General features: G+C 46.7%; 1 protein-coding gene across 1 annotated transcript in view; it reads left to right on the top strand.

The window, feature by feature from the left end:
* The window catches only part of PPP1R9B (protein phosphatase 1 regulatory subunit 9B), a 52,476-nt gene that overhangs the window by 20,842 nt on the left and 17,147 nt on the right, over positions 1-14,487 (top strand). Inside the window, exons 8-11 of the mRNA XM_069064457.1 lie at positions 750-979; positions 2,310-2,406; positions 3,174-3,225; positions 4,978-5,073. Of these exons, the coding sequence (XP_068920558.1) occupies positions 750-979; positions 2,310-2,406; positions 3,174-3,225; positions 4,978-5,073 (475 nt within the window). The remainder of the gene's footprint in view (positions 1-749; positions 980-2,309; positions 2,407-3,173; positions 3,226-4,977; positions 5,074-14,487) is intronic.

Genomic DNA, 14,487 nt, shown 5'->3' with positions numbered 1-14,487 from the left:
ACACACACACACACACACACACACACACACACACACACACACACACCTCTGGCTTGGAGCAGTCAGGGGCTTCCTAGAAGAGATGGCATTTACCTGTACTGTGAAAGGCACAGGATTTGGATAGGCTAAAGGGAGAGGGGATAGCTTTCCATAAGCTAATGAATTCATTCAGTAATGACTGCAGCATGTCCCAATGTTCCTCCTCCATGATATTTAAGTGGTGAGTAGAGAGGTGCTCAGGAGGTAGCTGGAAGTGTGTATCTGGAGCTCAAGACCTCAGTCTGGTATGTAAATAGAGATTTGGGAGTCATCCAAACAGAAGTGATAGTTGAAGCCAGGAGATAACATCATTTCTTCAAGGGAGAGAATGTGGAGACAGAATAGCAGGGCACCAAGAACTGGGGACGCTCACAGTTATAGGATTGGAAGAGGAAGAGCAATGGGCAGAGAAGGCAGGGGCCTGGAGGGAAGAGGAAGGTAGCAGAAAGAGCAGATCAGGATGCCATAGACGAATTCTGCCATTTACTACCATCTTGCCTCTCTTAACCCCAGTTTCCCCATCTATAAAATTAGAGATGGTCTCCACAATTCTTTACAATTCTGAAGCTATCATCCCATAACTATGCGCTTAAAGAAAGTCTTTGGGTTTGAAATATTCGTGGACACACAGCTCATAGGGTTTTGTTAGTCGGGGCGGGGGTCACTTCCTTTTCTCTCCTCCTGATCCTTCTTCTCTGGTGCCATCTCAGCTTCAGGGCCTAGAGCAGGAGAAGGGCCGATGGCGAGCTGAAAAGGCGCAGCTGGAGCAGAGCGTGGAAGAGAACAAGGAGCGAATGGAGAAGCTGGAGGGCTACTGGGGGGAGGCACAAAGCCTGTGCCAGGCTGTGGATGAGCACCTCAGGGAGACTCAGGCCCAGTACCAGGCCCTGGAGCGAAAGTACAGCAAAGCCAAGCGGCTCATTAAGGACTACCAGCAGAAGTATGGGCCTGGGCAAGGGTCCCAGCGGGAGAGGGAGGAGGCTCAGGGACCACGGGGAGGGACACCAGCATGGCTTCTGGAGGGGGAAATCTAGGGAATTGTGGATCTGAGCCAAGGGGAGACAACACAAGCACAGGCTTTAGAGATGGAGGACCTGGGTTCAAATCTCATCTCTCAGGTTTACTACCTTGTAGTCTTGGTTAGTTCACCTAACCTCCATGAGCTTTAGTTTCCTCCTTTTTAAAAAATGAGGAAGTTAGACTAAATGGCCTTTGAGATTTCTTTTAGTTCTCATTGATGATCTAGGCTGACCAGAGGGAGGAAGGTTGAGGAGTATGGATGGGGAAGGGACATAAAGGGAAGTTGGTACACATTTGAGCTAAGGTACTAGTGACTCCCAGTACTAGTGAAAGGTATTTGAGAGGTCAGAGATCCAAAGGGATGAACACTTCAGGTCGGTATGGGGCCCCCAAAGGGAGGAAACATTTTATATCTTTTTAGCAACTCCTAACAGACGTCTGTGGATCTCCATAGGATAAGATCAGGTGCCCAGGGTAGGTATATAGGGGGCAGGGGCTGATCAGAAAAATGGGGCTGCACAAGTCCTCAGGTGCCAAATATCCAGAGCAGAAGAGGTCTTCAGGGCAAAGGCTCTTAGAGCTGGGAAAGAGAAAAGAACTTAATATTTTAGGAAAAGAGTCTCAGGGTGATGAGGGTGCTCCCTAAAGATCCGCTTCCAAAGAGTATCAAATCTCTATTGACTCTCTCTCTCTTAGAAGAGAGGTAGAAAAAGGCAGCTAGGGGGTGTAGTGGATAGCACTGGCCCTGTAGTCAGAAGGACCTGAGTTCAAATCCAGCCTTAGACACAACACAAAAAACTATCTGTGTGACCTTGGGCAAGGCACTTAGCCCCAGTTGCCTCCAAAAAAGAAAGAAAAGAATAGAGGTAGAAATGGAGACTGGAGTTTTTCTTCTTTATCTTGAATCCCAGGAACTTGGTCCCCTACTTCTCACTACTTTTCATACTACAACCCCCCCCGCACCCCACCCTACCCAAAACATACATCTTGAGGAGGAATTACTCTCTAGGGAACCTGGGAGAAACTTCTTTGTGGGGCAATCCTGGACATTCTTCATAGAACCCCCTGTCATGGGGAGGTATGGGACTTTGGGCATTGGAGATGGGAATTTGGATGCCTGGGTCCCTCTTTGGAGAGATATGAAAATTTGAACTCCTAGGTCTCATTTCTTCCTTGGGCATAAGAAGCCCTGCCAATGCTTGAGCCAAGTGCCCAGTCCTGATCTACCCTCCTCCCTTCTTTTCCCAAAGGGAGATCGAGTTCCTGAAGAAGGAAACTGCACAGCGTCGGGTGCTGGAAGAATCAGAGCTTGCTCGGAAGGAGGAGATAGACAAACTTCGGGACAAGGTAGGGTAGCCAAATGTTCTCTTTCTCTACCTTTCCCCTGCCTCCATCCAGTCATCAGGGACCTTATAAAGCTTACATTGAGCTAAGGAGCTGGAACCGAGTTATGAGGTGGTACCCTCACGGGATTTGGGACTGAGTGAGACCACAGTGTGGACAGCAGGTCATTAGGGTTGGCTTCTTGGGAGGTCGACACTGGAAAGCTAGAATACCCAAATTTACTTCCTGAAGGGAGTTTTCTAGGAGACTAGGGGTGGAAATGGAAGTGAGGGATAAGTGAGGGATACTTCCCCACCCACCTAGTTGTCTTCACCCTGGTGGAGCCAAACTTAGGTACTGCCCAGTCCGTGGCTTTGGAAATCCAAGAGGCAATGTTTCAAGCATTCCCCCAACCCCTTTCCCCTATAAAAAAAAAACAGAGTTATGAGGTGAGGAGGGGAGGGAGGGACAGAAACAGAGACAGACATGAAGGAGACAGGGATGTGGCGAGACAAAGATGGGGCATTGTGAAGAGAATATCTGAGAGAGAGATCAAAAGGAAGAGAGATGAGACCAAAAGACCCGGAAATTAACTTCCCCCCTCCCAGTGGTCTCAGATACTCACATGTACCTGCTGAGCTGTGGCCCAGTGGGGATGGGGACACCCTACCCTTTCTCCCTTAGGAAGTGTGTGGCTTTGGGGAGAAGGGATGGGGCCTGCTGCCAATCAGCTATTCCACTTTGCTCATCGTCCCCAGACTGGCCTGATCACTTGCATTTTTTTCTTTCAGATTTCGGAACTAGAGGGGAACCTACAGACAATGAGGAATTCCAATTCCACTTAACACATACTCCATCCCCAGTCAATATCTAACCACCCACTCTTGGATTTTCCCTTCCTCTTCTCCCCATCCTCTCCTCCCCCCCCCCCCCCCAACCCAATACTTACCCTTTCTTTTCCACTCCCCACCTGGGGACAGGTGCCCCAATTCTCTCCTTCCCCTCCCAATCCCATATTCCTCTTTGCTTCAGGGACCAGAGGAACAGCTGGGAAGGCCTCTGGACTTAGGGCTCAACTGGGTTAATCTTTCATTTGTCAAGTCAGAGCCTAAGCAGAAGTGGCCGGGGAGGGTGACTTCCCTCCCTTGGCCTGCGTCCATCCTGAAAGACAGTTTTGCCACCACCTCCCAAGACTGAGGGTGCTGCCCAGGGTGGAGGGGGACTCCTGATGACTTTGAGGGGTGCTATGGGGTGATCCCTCTTGCTGTCTCTGGGCATGTCCATGGGGTGGGTTCTGGATGGACAAATGGACCTACTGCCCACCACCTAAACTGTCCAACTCCAAGCCACTGCCTCCAAACTGAAATGGGAAGGGAAGTAGCTGGAGACTTCTGGGGAGCAGCCACTGCACTTCTTGTCCAGCTCTTTCCCCTTTCCACTGCCCCTACCCCAAAGATCTCAAAAACTGAAGGGGTTGCCCTGTGTCTCCAGCAGGGCCCCCAGGACCTCTTGGCTATAGACTTCATTCCTGACTCATCCTCTCTTTCCCCACTCCACTTCACCTCGGGAATCAATTTGCTGTCTCAGTCTCATCCTGCTCCTCCTGCTTCTGGGGTAGGGGGAGCTTCCCCCTACTGTGACCCAATGCCCCTCCCCCAACCCTGCCTTCCCTGGATTCTGATCCAAGGGTCTAGGGCAGGGTGGGTAGAACAAGGGGATGCTTGGAAATTGAGTCAAGCCCTGCACTTGACTTCCGGTTGGTTTATTTCCCTTTCCCGGTATCCACAGAGGGGAATTGAGAGGGAGCCAAGGGAGAGCCCAGGGCACTTGGGTCACCAACCTCCTGCTCCTCACTTCCCTGGGGCAAACTTCATTAGGTCAGTCTTCTCCCTGTTCCCACTCCCTCCTCGCTGAGTTTTGTGCCCCTTCATTACCATCCGCACCCTGCAGGTGCCAAATAGTGATAGAATTCTTTTGTTCCTTTTAGTTCCTGGGCCTCTGGTGAAGACAGATGGAGAAAGGGGGAAGGTGGAAAACTCACTCTCTCTGGCTGTTTAGACTCTGAATGTTAACTCTTCAACTCCTAGTCCTGGGTCAGGGCTCCTTTGAATAGTCTCTCTTCAGGGCACCCCTCTTCCCCCAGTGCCTGTTGAGGGTAAAAACTCAACCTCTCAGTGGCTTAAGCCTTCCTGGCTCACCTTTCTTTGGTTCAATGACATCTTTTCAGTTTCTACATCCCAGGTCACATCTCTCTCCCCCTTTCCTCCCACCCCCACCCACCCATCCCTGCCTGGGACTGCAGGGGTTGATAGTGGGAAAAAGATAGAAAATGAAAAACCAAACAAAAACAGAAAAACTAAATAGGAGATAGATTCTGAAGGTAGTGGGGGTGGGGGGAAGGGGGGCAGACCTTGCTTGGGCCAGGGTTAGAGGTTACCCCATCACTATCTCCTCCTCACCCAGCAGTTCCCCATTTTTTTATTTTTAGAGACAACACCTATAATTTCTGCTTCCCCCTGTAAATAGGCCTACGATCAGTATTCTTGACCCCTTGCTCCTACTCTGTTCCCCTCTCCTTTGCCTTCCCCCATAAAGATCTGGATGTCTCCGTGTCCCCACTCCTGTGCCCTGCCCCTACTTCATCCCTGGCAGATGGAGGGACCTCTGGGGCAAAGTGGATGCAGGGGAGGGGTGAGAGCTAGAGGCTTAGGACAGGGTGGGGTGGCAGTGGGAGAGTTGGCTAGGGAGCATCTCCAGGTTTCTCTTGCCTGCCCCTCTCCCCTGCTGAGGGGCCATGTCTCTGTATATAATATATATATATATGTATGTATTGTCCCCGGTTTTGTATGGACCATGCCCTCTGTCAGGTTGTCCCCATAAAAACAGCCCCCCACCCCATCCCCCTTCTGCCTATGCCTGACTTATTCCTTTGAGGGGAGGAGGAAGAGAGGGTTGTGTGTGTGAGGAGGGCTATGGGGGTGAAACTGGAGCCTGGCTTCTCATGTTGCCCCCTTCCCCAAGTGGATTGACTAATGATGAATAAGGGATTTGGAGTCTTGTAGCTGAGCCAATTTACATCTCTTTAAGTCACTGCCCCTATGCAGAATGAGACTACTCTCTCTCTGCTCAGCACCAGGTTCAATCCAGCTGGGTTTGAGGTAGGGAGACCTAGACCCAAATCCTATCACAGTGGTTAGCAATCTGGACCCAGAGGCAGGAAAACGTGTGTTCAAATACTCCTGATGCTCACTAGCTTCATGACAAAAGACAAATCACTTAACCCATCTGAAACTCAATTTCTCCATCTGTCTAAAGGGAATGATGGTACTTGCAGTACCTACTTCACAAGGTGGTTTGTAAGGCTCAAATGAAGCTATGTAAAGTACTTTACAAAATTTGAAGAGCTATATAAATGTAAGTTATTATTAGGCAAGTAGGTGGCATAGTGGGTAGAGTGCCAAGCCTGGAGTCAGGAAGACCCTGAGTTCAAATCCAGCCTCAGGCACCTACTAGCTGTGTGACCCTGGGCAAGTCACTTACCCCATTTGCCTCAGTTTCCTCATCTGTCAAATAAACTGGAGAAGGAAATGGCAAACCACTCTAGTGTCTCTGCAGAGAAAATCCCAAAAGGGGTCAGGAACTGGACTGAACAACTTAATATTATTATTAAGCTTAATACATTCCTAAAAACCAAAGGACTGGAGCTACAGGGTCCAGACAGATCAACTCTTAATCTTTTCTGTTGTAATTTCGATTTATTTCTCCTTCACTTACTGAATCAAGCAGATCCCCACAGGATTGGGCTTAAGCCCTTTCCTCTAGTCTCTTCTCCAGACCCTGCCTGGCACAGCACTGGGTCCTTTATTCAGTTCTTCAAGGGTAAAACATTTCGCAGGATTATAACAATGGAAGAGGAAGGGACCTCATTGACCATCTAGTTCAAAGCCCTAATTTTGTTCATATCAAAGTCCATTAAGTGACCTGCCCAAAGCCATACAGTAAGAGTCAGAGGCAAAATGTGAATGTATGTCCTCTACCTCAATACTCTTACTCTTGTACCAAGATGCCTCACTGTTAAGCATGCGAGGTACCACGCCAGTCACTGGGGATACCAAATAATTCCTGCTTTCAAGACACATTACAAATCACCACCATTATTAATACTAGTATTTATCATTGCTATCATTAATAGTAATAATCCTTTTAGTTGGTATTTATTGTTGTTGAGTCATGTCTGACTCTTTGTGGCCCCATTTAGAGTTTTCTTGGTAAAGACACTGGAGTGGTTTGTCATTTCCTTCTCCAGCTCATTTTACAGATGAGGAAACTGAGGCAAACAGGAGTAAGTGACTTACTCATCACAGCTAGAAAGTGTCTGAGTCTGAATTTGAACTCAGGTCTTCCTGGCTCCAGGCCTGGCGCTCTATCCATTGCACCACCTAGCGCCTTTAATTGGTACAGCACTTTGCAATTTATCCCATTTTTCCCAACAACCCAAGGGAGGGAATAATAATGATTCCTTGCATTTCTGCAGTACTTTAAAGTTTATGGGGTTTTTTGTGCAGTTATCTCCATGAAGAAACAGATTTAGAAAAATGGAATGTTTTGTTCACACAACTATTATTACAAAGGTAGCAAAAGCATTTGATTCTAAGTTTTAGGAGTACAGACTTAGAGCTGGAAAGATCCCATAGAGGTCAGTTAGTCCAACTCCTTCATTTTACAGATGAGAAAACTGAGGCCCAGAGAGGTAAGTAAATAGCAGAGCTAATATGTGAACCTAGATGCTCTAACTCAAAATCCAACACTTTCCCCAACCCCCTACTGCCCAGGCTTCTTTGTCTATCCCATCTGATTCTGGCTTGAGAGTCTCTTGTGTACTTTGACTGGGGTAGGTGGTGGGTTGGTAGCAAGAATCCAGATATTAGGGGAGAGCAATCCCCTCCTGAGCCTTAAGGAAGGCCCTTTTTGAAGGGAAGACACAACCCCTGATTCTGAGAAGCTCCCAGGCTCAGGGAAAATAGATAAGCCTTGCCCTAAATGAGCTTCCAGTCTCCAGGAGAGAGGTTGTTCCTTAACCAGAACCATAGGGAGCTTTAGTCTGTCAAGTAATCACTTGAAGGGGCTGTTGGAGGATGAGGCTTATACTAAGGGCAAACTTCCTGCAGGAGGTAGTTTATGCTAGGGAGGCATAAATGGAGGCCACAGGTTCCCCAACATGTGCTAGAGTATAAAGGATGGGGGATAGCTGCCTAGAAAAGGGAAGTTATTCTAGCCTGAGGGGAAACCAAGGTAGGTCACAGGGGAAGGAAAAGAAGTCAGGAGCAGACACTTTGGTTGCTGTGGGAGTGTCTTGATACAGAGCAGGCAGCTCTGTGGTACAATGGGGCCTAGAGTCATGAAGACCTGAGTTCAAATCCAGCCTCAGACGCTTCCCAGCTATGTGACCCTGGGCAAGTCACTGGGCCTCAGTTTGCTCATCTGTAAAATGGTGATAATAATAGCACCTCCCTCTCAGGATTGTTCTGAGGTTGGAGTAAGAATAACTGTCAAGTGCTTAGATAGTGCCTGGTGCATAGTAAGTACTATATAAATATCAGCTATTATTATTACAGAAAAATGGGATTTGTCCCTAGGCTCTGCCATGGCAGGAGGGAGGTGACTCTGTCCTATCACCCTTTTCCAAGGAAGCTACGGTATCCTGATCCCCCAGTATTTTGTCCTCAGGGCTGGTCCTCTGGCAGGAGTGTGAAGTGAGAGATGGGATGGTAGTTAGTACCTTGGCAATTGGAGAGAAGCTATTCCAGCCTGACTCAAAAGCCCATGCAAAAGAGACCTGATGCCCACACTGAGAGGAGTGGGACAGGAGCCTCCGAAATACTGTTTACCCACTTGGACCCAGCTTTGTATTGCTGATTCATCCCATTGGCTTCCTGGTTTCTTCATTAATGGGACTGAAAGCTGGGATGTCAGAGTCCCTTACTGGGAATAGGGCATGGTGAAACCCTGGGGAGGGCCTCCAGGCTTTGCAGAGGGAGGGGAGGACAGATAGAAAGCTCTCTGATGCCACTAGGATTTCACAGTGCATGGAAGATATCTATCTCCTCTTCATTATGAGTTTAGCAGAGTAAAAGCCAGGTAAACACCTAGCCAGAAAATGAGTCTAGAAAATAGAGACAGAAGGGATTATAGAGATAATCTAACTCCAGGCTCCTTATTTTATAGGTAGGAAATATTCATTCAAAAGAGAGAAAGGAACTTATTTATGGTTATATACACAAAAGGTGAATAAGTACAGTCAAGAGTTAACAGCAGGCCATCTGACTCTAAACAGCATTCCTTTCACTATATTGTCGTGATCGTGGATGTTCTATCAGAAAGACCGAGGTTCAAATCCTGCCTTAAAGACTTATTTTAGCTTTGTAACCCTGGGCAACTCGGTTAACCTCCCTAAACCTCAATTTCTTCATCTATAAAATGGAGATAATAATGAACACCTCCCACAAGGGTCATTGTGAGGCTCAAACAAGATAATGAATGTGAAGAACTTTATAAACCTTAAGGCACTGTATTAATGTCATAAGGCTAGGGGACAGGTATGGCATCTGTGGTCTCATTGAGACAGGAGACTCCCCCTCTACCACAGCAGGTCACCACTTGCTCTGCACCTAGAGCCTTGAAAAGTTATTTAGGGCAGAGGTGTCAGACACAAAGCCCCTGGTTACATTGCAGCCCTTAGCTCCCAAGTGAGTACAGTCAAACCAGATTAAAATGCAGTTGTTGAGGCAATTAGACGGTGAAGTAGATAGAGTACCGACCCTGGAGTGGAGAGGATCTGAATTAAAATCCAACCTCAGGCATTTACTGTGTGATCCTGGGCAAGTCACTTGACTCCAATTGCCTTTTTTTTTTTTAAATGAAATTATTGTTGTTTAGTCATGTCCTACTCTTCATGACTCCATTTGGGGTTTTCTTGGCAAAGATACTGGACTGGTTTGCCATTTTCTTCTCCAACTCATTTTACAGATGAGGAAACTGAAGCAAATAGGGTTAAGTGACTTGCCAAGGACCACATAGCTAGGAAGTCCCTGAGGTCAGATTTGAACTCAGGAAGATGAGTCTTCCTAGCTCCAGGCCACTATGGCACCATCTAGCACCCATTAAAATGTAAGTAGAGAACATTTAACAAAATTAATAAAAATACAATAGAACATAGTATTAAAATGTGGTTTTCCAACTCAATATGTTGAATGCAGGGATCTTATGTAAGATTTAGTGGCCCCAGTTCTTTTTTTAGAGGGGGGAAGGCAGGGCAATTGGGGTTAAGTGACTTGCCCAAGGTCACACAGCTAGTAAGTGTTAAGTGTCTGAGGTCAAATTTGAACTCAGGTCCTCCTGACTCCAGAGCCAGTGCACTATTTACTGCACCACCTAGCCACACCCAGAGGCCGCATTTCTATTTGTTTGATATCACTATTCTAGAGACAGGAGAGGTTGTAACTGAGACCACCTCTCTACCCACTGTATTAGCATGAAGTTTCCAAAATGGGAACTATTACTATTATGCCATGTTGCTGGCTGGTGAAAATCATCTACCTCATATCCATGCCTAACCAAATGCCTACTACCCCAATGGTTCTTGGAAAGGCTAAGGAACTTGGAGAAGGCTACCTTCCCTGATAGGAGGTAACCCGGTGAACACAATGCCAGGAAGATCTGATTTCAAATCCAGCCTCTGTCGCTTACTAGCTGTGTGACCCTGGGCAAGACATTTAACCCTGTTTGCCTCAGTTTCCACATCTATAAAATGAGCAGGGGAAGGAAATGGCATCTGTTCCAGTATCCTTGCAAAGAAAACCCTGCAAGAGTCAGACATGACTGAACTACAAACCTTCCCTGATCCATATATTGCCAGTGCCCACAATGAAGACCACCAATCCTTAAGATCAGAGATCATAAAAAAAAGGTCTCTCATCCCATAAAACCTCAAGAAGCTTGTTTTGTTTGCCCCTTCTTGGCATGAGAGCACGTGATAGGAGATGGTGGGGGAGGGGCAGTTTGAAAAATCCCATCCTGCTGAGTCAATAGGTTCTCCAGCCTTCCTATGTGCCGTTTGTATACAGCTGGTGGGTCAGGAAGGGAAGCGGTGCACTGCATGTCCTGTTTGCAATTGATAGCCCTGTTTGGTGTACATGTAAGGGACCTTTCTTTTGTTCCACTCAGAGAATTTTGCTTGTGTGTGCTCATTTCAGGGTGTGACCAATCAAGGTGTGTTGTGGTGAGTTGGGTTTGGCAGGAAGAAGACAGAGTATTGTTGTGTTAGACCCTATCAGGCAAACTGTGTATTGTTTTAATGGATGGGATCTCTGCGTGTTCAAGGCGTTTATCAGCACTTTAAAACTTAGAAGGTACTTTCATATGTTGTCTCATTTGATCTTCACAACAACAACCCTGTGAGGTTATTATTATCCATTTTACAGATGGGCAAGCAAAGGCAGATAAAGGTTAAGTGACCTACTCTGTCACATAGTAAAAGTGTCTGAGACAGGATTGGAACTCAGACTTTCCTAACTCCAAGTTCAGCATCATACCACTTCCATACCAGCTGCCTCTCATAAATAGTGTTGTTAACTATTTATTTATTTAGGAAGGCAATCAGGGTTAAGTGAATTACCCAGGGTCACTAAAAAGTATCTTTGGTTGAATTTGAACTCAGGTCCTCCTGACTCCACTTCTACTGCACCACCTAGCTTCCCTGAGTATATTAACTATTAAAGCTGGAAGGAGTCTTAGAAACTAGCTAGATCTAAGCCTTTGATTTTACAGATGGGGAAACTCAGACCCAGAGAGGAGAGGTGAGTGAGTTGGTGGCAGAATTAAAACTAAAATCTAGGTTTCCTGCATCCTACTTCCCCTGCTTGGGTGTGTTTTTAATGGTAGGAGGTGTTATTAATGGGATGCACCCATTGTAAATTGTCTATTTGTCTATACATAAGGACTTCCCCTTCTTTTCCTTGCCAGAGGAAGGATATACTACTCCTTTAAAAGGAAAGAATTGGAAAAGGAGCCAGGATCTGGAGGGAGGAGGAAAACCAAAGTGCCCCCCAGGGAAGAGAATCTTTGCCAGTGAGTAGAGACAGCCCCTTCAGGGTCTTCTCTGCCTCTCCCATCATATCTGTGGTATCTACTTATGTTCTGTGCTCTTGGCTCAATCTTTTGGCAAGAAGGAGAAAAGTGAGGCACCAAATCCCAGGAAAATGCTGAGGGTGCCCGTGACTCTGGGCTGTATATTGAGAGCCTTCAAACCAGGAATATGCTGATAAATGTTTAACAAATGGCTCACTTTCCCTCAAAAAGACACAATCTGCATTTAATTTGCATTATTAATATTTTCTCCATCACTTTCTTAAGTCTAGACAATCAACAAAATAGTAAGTAAAACCCAGATTTGTAGCATTTTGCCAATTAATAAAGTGTAAATGCTTGCACTAAAAATTTAACAATGGGACTCTCAGAGGAGGGAGGAGCTGGCTCCTGCACACTTTTGCCTCCACCTCTCTTTATACCCCACTTTATACCACACTTACCTCCATATAGAACCTTGCAACCGTAGCCCTACAGAGCACTGGGCTTAATTCTGGTTTGGGGATCCTTCACCTAGGATAATTCTGGGATTCAGGGAAAGGCATGTGTGTGCAAAGCTCTTGAGACAAATGTAATCTGGTGCACTTTAAGTAAGCAAACATGTCATATAGTAAGCACATTTGGGAGTGAGAGGGAGGAAGAGTACAAGGGAGAGAACAAATAATGATGGGGTGTCTGAAATCTGACAGTAAAACCTTTATTTATCATCTAGACTTAATAGACTTCCCATAGATTGATTCTACAAGCATTTATGAAATTCCTACTATGTTCTAGGCAGGGGCAGCTAGATGGTTCAGTAGACAGATAGAGTGCTGGGCTTGGAATCAGGAAGACTCATGTCCATGAATTCAAATCTGGACTCAGACACTTACTAGCTATGTGACCCTGGGCAAATCATGTAACCTATTTGCCTCAGTTTCCTCATCTATAAAATGAGATGGAGAAGGAAATGGCACACCACTTCAAATCTAGCCTCAGACTCTGGACAAGTCACTTACTCCTGTTTGCATCAATTTCCTCAGTTGGAGAAGGAAATGGCAAATCACCCCAGTATCTCTGTAAAAAATAAAACAAAACAAACCCAAATGGAGTCAAGGAGAGTCAGACACCCTGAAAAACAATTTAAGGACTACAGCATGTTCTAGGTAAGGTTCAAGGTGTTGGTAATAAAAAAAAATTAATCTCTGCCCTCAATGAATTTAAATTAGATCCCCACTGGCATACTTAAGATTGTCACAATCTCCCATAGACCCTTATGTATATATTTTGATATCACCCTTCCTCTGGAGGTCCTTAGGCATTTAGAGAGCCTGCTTTAATGGGAAAAGAGCTGGATTTGAAGTAAAAAGTTATGATTTGAAGCCTTGGCTCTGTCATTTAGTAACCCTAGACCTTGAACAAACCAATTCACTGGTCACTTAAGCTCTCATTTTCTTCCTCTGTAAAATGGGGACAATACTTGCACTAATGTCAAAAATTCTGTAGGTTTGCTTCAGAAATGAGACCCATCACTGTTCTATTGGACTCCCCTATGTATCCATATTCTCTCAGAGATCCATATGTAGACCTTCACGTACGCCTTCCCCTTAGATTCTTATTTATATGCTTCCTCCCTTCGTAGTGATGGAAACTGGACCTGTACTTTTATTGGCGTAGGGAACTCCCGAGTGAGGGAACTCCTCCGACCAAATCCCGTTAGCAGCTTCTCTGCAGTTTATACTCTTAAAAGAGTTGCCTACGGGGACAAGAGGTTAAGTGACTTGTGTCGTGTGAACAGGGTGTGTGCCTTGTACCCAGATTTCTATGCGATGACACATATTTAACAGGTTCGTAAACCCTTAATATGTGGAAAGCATTATGTAGTGGGGGAGGGGGTGAATACTGGAACCGGGCTCTCTTAAGGAAAAAGAACTATAATCAACCTCCCGAGGTCTTAAATTTTCCCCCTCTGTAAAATGAATGGAGCTGGATCAGGTGGTCCTTAAATACTTTTACTTATAGGAGTATCTAGATTTAAATACTCCTACAAACCCCATAATCCCACCCCCCAAACACAGTTGGGACTAGAGATAGGCGAGTTAGGCAGTCACAACGTGGGTGGGGGTGGAGAGAGAAAGCACTAGGGACCTTTTGGAAGGCGAATTTTTAGAAACGCACTTGTTTTTTAATGGCAGAAAATCCTGTCTCTGGTCTTCAGGCATTTATTTTGTGATTCCCCTAAGTCACCTGCGTACCAGTGAACATCCGGGGGGATGCTATTTTTAAACTTTGCTGGGGGAGAACAAACCCCCTTTTCCTAGACTCAGACCCTTCCCGGCAGAGTTCCCTAAACCACCCACCGTCCCGCTAATTCCATAGACCCTTTTATACCCTCTCAGTCTAAGACCTCAAAGGTCCCTATAGACTTTATCAAGGACTAGAAGACCCTTTGATCCCAAAGGAAGACACCAGCAGCGCCCTCCACCCTGGTAGCTCCCCTTCGCTCAAATGTTGCGTGACCGCCCCCAGCCCACCCCAGAAGTAGCTGTATCTGAGCTGCCCAGAGTCTAGGGCCGGGGATCACTGGAGCCTGAGCCCCATGCGCGTCCTCCTCTTCCCCCTCCTCCTTTCTCTGCCCCAGTCGACTCCTCCTCTGACTCTTTCCCTCCCTCCCTCTCTTTGTCTCTCCGACGCCCGCCCTCCTTGCCCCCCCCCCTCCCGCATCGCCACCTTTCCTTGGGGACCCCGGAGGGCTACGCTGACGCGACGATTCCACGATCTATTAGCAGGGCAGGGAAGACTGGGGCAGCTGGGCTAGGGGAGGAGGAAGGAGGCACACACACACACACACACACACACACACACACACATGCACTGAGCATCCTCCTGTCAGGTCTCCGGGCTCCGCCTGTTCCCTCCAAACCTCTCTCTCTCTCTCTCTCTCTCTCTCTCTCTCTCTCTCTCTCTCCCTCCCTCCCTCCC

This window comes from Petaurus breviceps, unplaced genomic scaffold (assembly GCF_028583685.1).
Source record: "Petaurus breviceps papuanus isolate PSGF00001 unplaced genomic scaffold, PetGlider_PUasm1.0 90630, whole genome shotgun sequence".
In the NCBI taxonomy this organism is placed as follows: domain Eukaryota; kingdom Metazoa; phylum Chordata; class Mammalia; order Diprotodontia; family Petauridae; genus Petaurus; species Petaurus breviceps.
Note: the sequence above shows the minus strand (reverse complement) of the source record. Positions and strands in the feature narration are given on the sequence as shown.